This window comes from Triticum dicoccoides, chromosome 3B (assembly GCF_002162155.2).
Source record: "Triticum dicoccoides isolate Atlit2015 ecotype Zavitan chromosome 3B, WEW_v2.0, whole genome shotgun sequence".
Classification (NCBI taxonomy): domain Eukaryota; kingdom Viridiplantae; phylum Streptophyta; class Magnoliopsida; order Poales; family Poaceae; genus Triticum; species Triticum dicoccoides.
This window is the reverse complement of record NC_041385.1, coordinates 567,374,609-567,378,248: the sequence shown is the minus strand read 5'-3', so window position 1 is coordinate 567,378,248 and position 3,640 is coordinate 567,374,609. Positions and strand designations below refer to the sequence as shown.

The window sequence follows — 3,640 nt, the reverse complement described above, 5'->3', positions numbered from 1 at the left end:
CATAAAATTAGGAGATGTATTTAAAGGAGATCAGGATAATTAGGTCTTATGATTTAAATACGCCTGCATAAAATTAGGAGGCGCAGTTAAAGAGAAGATCAGGATAATCCTTGTTTAAATCTGCATGCATAAAATTAGGAGATGTATTTAAAGGAGATCAGGATAATTAGGTCGATCCACTAATTAGCACGAAGATGATTAACGCGATCCAATAATAGCGGCGGTGAGAAATGGAAGAAAAGGCAAGCGAATCTTCGCGGCGCGTGGGCACGACGCCAGGTACGCTCGCGTAAAAAGCGCATCGCATCGTTAGACAGTACGATTCAGAATGATCGTCATCCGAATAGTGCGGATCTGTTGCAAACCAACAGTCGGCAGGATTTTAGCTTTGCCGTTTTAAAAAGCTCAATTTTTGTGTATATTGTGTGCAAATGTTTTTATTCGGTTCTTTTTTATTTTCTTTCTTCTTAATGGGTAATATCAATCCCACTAATTCATTCTTTCTTAGAAAACTTCATTCAATTGATTTAGTTTCAATTTTATTTCTTTCTTAGAAAACATCACTATTTTGATCTTTTTAGTATTTATTTTACTTTATTTTATAGGGTAATATCAATATCACGAATTAATTCTTGCTTGCAAAACTTTATTATTATGTTTTTGCCATTGTGTTTGTTTCATTTGCTTTCTTCTTTTAGGGTAATATATGAATGCCACTAATTCATTAGTTGCTATAAAATTTAATTATTTTTATTAATTTTTAGTTTATTTTCATTTTAGTTTTTATTTAAGGATAATACCAATGTCAATAATTCATTCGTTGTTAGAAAATTTTATTTTATTGCAAAAATTCTAGTATTATATGTTTATTCTTGCATATTATAGAAAACATATTTTTATATAATTTGTGTGTAAATTTTGTCAATGTTTGTGTTATCTTTGTTTCTTTTCCTCTTCTTAAAGAGTAATACCAAAGCCACTAATCATTCTTCTTTAAAAAAATAAGTATTTTGCTTTTGTTTAGGAGTTTATTTAATTTTTATTAAGTGCTAATACCAGTATCACTAATTTTATTAATTAATGTACCCCTAGGTTCATACTCCCTCATTTAAGAAAATGTACATACTCCCTTTGCCCTGACTTACTTATTTTAGATTTGTCTAGATACAAATGTATTTAAACACGCTCATATATAAACAATCTAAAATAAGTAACTCTAGACAGAGGTAATACACACGAGCGCATGCGCCGGTGCACGGGAGCATGCGAAATGCAATGCATAGGCCATAGACAGGCCATGGACGCATACATTTTGTCAATTTGAGATTGCTTTTACCACGCTTGTCACGTGGTCATGGACGCATACATGCATGTGCAGGTTCTTCCGTATCCTCTTGCGATCCATCTCTTAATATTCTATTACTACTTGTTTACTCCTACTACCTACCTAGTTAAGAGCATCTCCAACAGACGCTTCAAAAATGCCTCGTGCGCTAAATACCAATTTTTTTGCGCTGGAGACAAAAAACAGTGCTCCAGCAGATGCTGTAAAATAAAGCATGCAAAAACACTTTTGGCGCATGGGCATGCGAGCGAACTGCTGAGCTGCAAATTTGGGACGCCGGATTATCCGTACAAGCTGCTGCAGGTGGGGCCACCGCATTGGCATCATGTTTTTATGCATCTTGAAAACCTCTTCGTCGCTCTTGCGTGCAAAAACGCTATTTCGGCGCTGCAAACATTTTTTAACGCGTCGCGCTACCGCGTACCTATTGAAGATGCTCTAAGTGAAGTAACTTGCTACCAAAAAGTGACTGACCCCACAAAAATTCAGTCGATTGACACCTAGCCGGTCGCAACATTATCAGTTTTTAATCGGCAGAAGCAACCAGAAAATAGTTGTAGTGAACATACACAGTTACTACTTGTGTACTTATGCCTTTATTAACGCAGAGACACCGAGTTTTAGTGTGAGAAAACCAACAATGACAGTAGCTAGACGAAGTTACATCTCGTCCATTAGGCGAACCCGCCATGGAGACAGCCAGCCACCCCGCATTACTACTCGCCAACTTTAGTTGTTGACTCTCGAGCATACTTTCCTGATCTCTGCGCCTTGGTCGGCTCTGGTCTTGATCCCGATTTTTCCCATATTCTCCATGGCTCTCTCAAACTTCCTCTCCCACGCGCCTGCCCTATTTGCGTTTTCTCTCACCTGCGTCATCGTATCCGTCGAGTTGAGCACGGCGTCCGAGGTGAACAATACTTTCCTGTCGATCACGTTCCGGTAGTACTGCTTATCCAGGACATAGGGGGTCACATCGTCTTGGTTCACATTGGTGTCGTCGTTGCCGTTGCACTGGGTCCTGAGCTTGGCGGCAAATGCCGGGTCCATTTCAGAGAAGCGGCTGGAGAAGAACATGCAGCGGGCACGACCGATTGTGTGCGCGCCGGAGAGCGTGACCATCTCGTCTGAGGTGAGCCCCTTGGCCGCGAAACTCGCCTGGAGCTCCGTGACATTGGAGAAGGGCCCGGGCAGCTGGTCGGTCTCGTTGGCGAAGGACTCGCGCCCGTCGTAGCGGCCGCCCGGCATCCGGATGTTGATCCTGCGGTTGCTGAGGAAGTAGGACGCGTCGCGGGCGGCGAAGGCGACGATGTCGGCGCATGAAACCTTGCCGGGGCAGGCGGCCTCGATCGCCGCCTTGGCCGCGTCGATCACCTCGAACCCTCGCAGGCTGTTCTTGTTCGGAAGGCCTTCCCTCTCCGTGTCGCTGTTATTGGAGTTGGTCGTCGTGAGGAGGACGGAAGCATCGCACCCCTGAATATAACAATTATGACATAAAGACCTCGTAAAGAACATGTTGATCTTCTTGAACGGCAATGCAGCTAGCAAATAAGCTAGAATAATCGACGAGCTGTGTTGGTACCCGAACGAAGCAGTCGTGGAAGAAGAGACGGATGAGCCCCGCACCAATGCCAGGGTACGCGGCCACGGCGTCCCTCACGGCACCCCTCACAATCACTTCCGCTCTGGGGCAGTACGACCTCGACCACCTGTTGTCGAAGTAGCCGTGGCCGAGCCCTAACCCAGAGGGAGAACGCCCCCGCTGCCACGGAAGGCCTCTCGTCCTGGAGCCGCGAGAACAGAGCCACGGGTTGTAGGTGGGTAGCCTCAGCCAGCCGTTGAAGCAAATGCTGGCGCCCTCGCACGCCGCCGGCCCGGCGAGGAACGCGGCCAAGACGACGAGCGCTGCGAGCTTAGTCGCCATCTTCCTTTCGCACTAGCCACTAGAGAGATGATGGTCGTTTCGTGTCGTGTGTTGTTTGCTCTGGCTGGGTTACGGATGACATATTTATAGGGTCGTCCCGGACCGACGACGACGAAGGCATGCAATAGGCACGGCCGCGTTTCGTGGGCGGCGCACGTTGAGATGGACGCGAATTTCCACCCGAGCGGGCGCGCGTACAGTCAGCTCAAGCGGCTGACCGGCGACGTTGGATGTCATGTCTCCTCCTGTCGTCGAGGGATCAAGTTGCTCACTGATTGCGCGTCGGCCGTCTGATCGGCCTCGAGATCTCGCGGTGCCGGTGCGCGCGGGGTGGGGAGGCTGACCGTTGAATGCTGCAAGGGATCAGTGCC

At 46.5% G+C, this 3,640-nt stretch overlaps 1 protein-coding gene across 1 annotated transcript; it reads right to left on the bottom strand.

Annotated features, from left to right (window-relative positions):
* Positions 1-1,945: 1,945 nt before the first annotated feature.
* On the bottom strand, positions 1,946-3,297 carry LOC119281568 (peroxidase 2-like). Its single transcript, XM_037562061.1, has 2 exons — positions 2,928-3,297; positions 1,946-2,818 (listed from the first exon to the last, which is right to left on the bottom strand). The coding sequence occupies exons 1-2, from the start codon at positions 3,267-3,269 to the stop codon at positions 2,075-2,077; spliced, it is 1,086 nt and encodes a 361-aa protein (XP_037417958.1). The 5' UTR covers positions 3,270-3,297; the 3' UTR covers positions 1,946-2,074.
* Positions 3,298-3,640: the final 343 nt, after the last annotated feature.

Bases quoted from the DNA above. Each gene is read 5' to 3' on its own strand.
- LOC119281568 (XM_037562061.1), bottom strand. From the start codon at position 3,269: ATGGCGACTAAGCTCGCAGCGCTCGTCGTCTTGGCCGCGTTCCTCGCC. The intron at 2,819-2,927 runs GTACCAACACAG...TGTTATATTCAG, and splicing joins TCCACGACTGCTTCGTTCGG to GGGTGCGATGCTTCCGTCCT.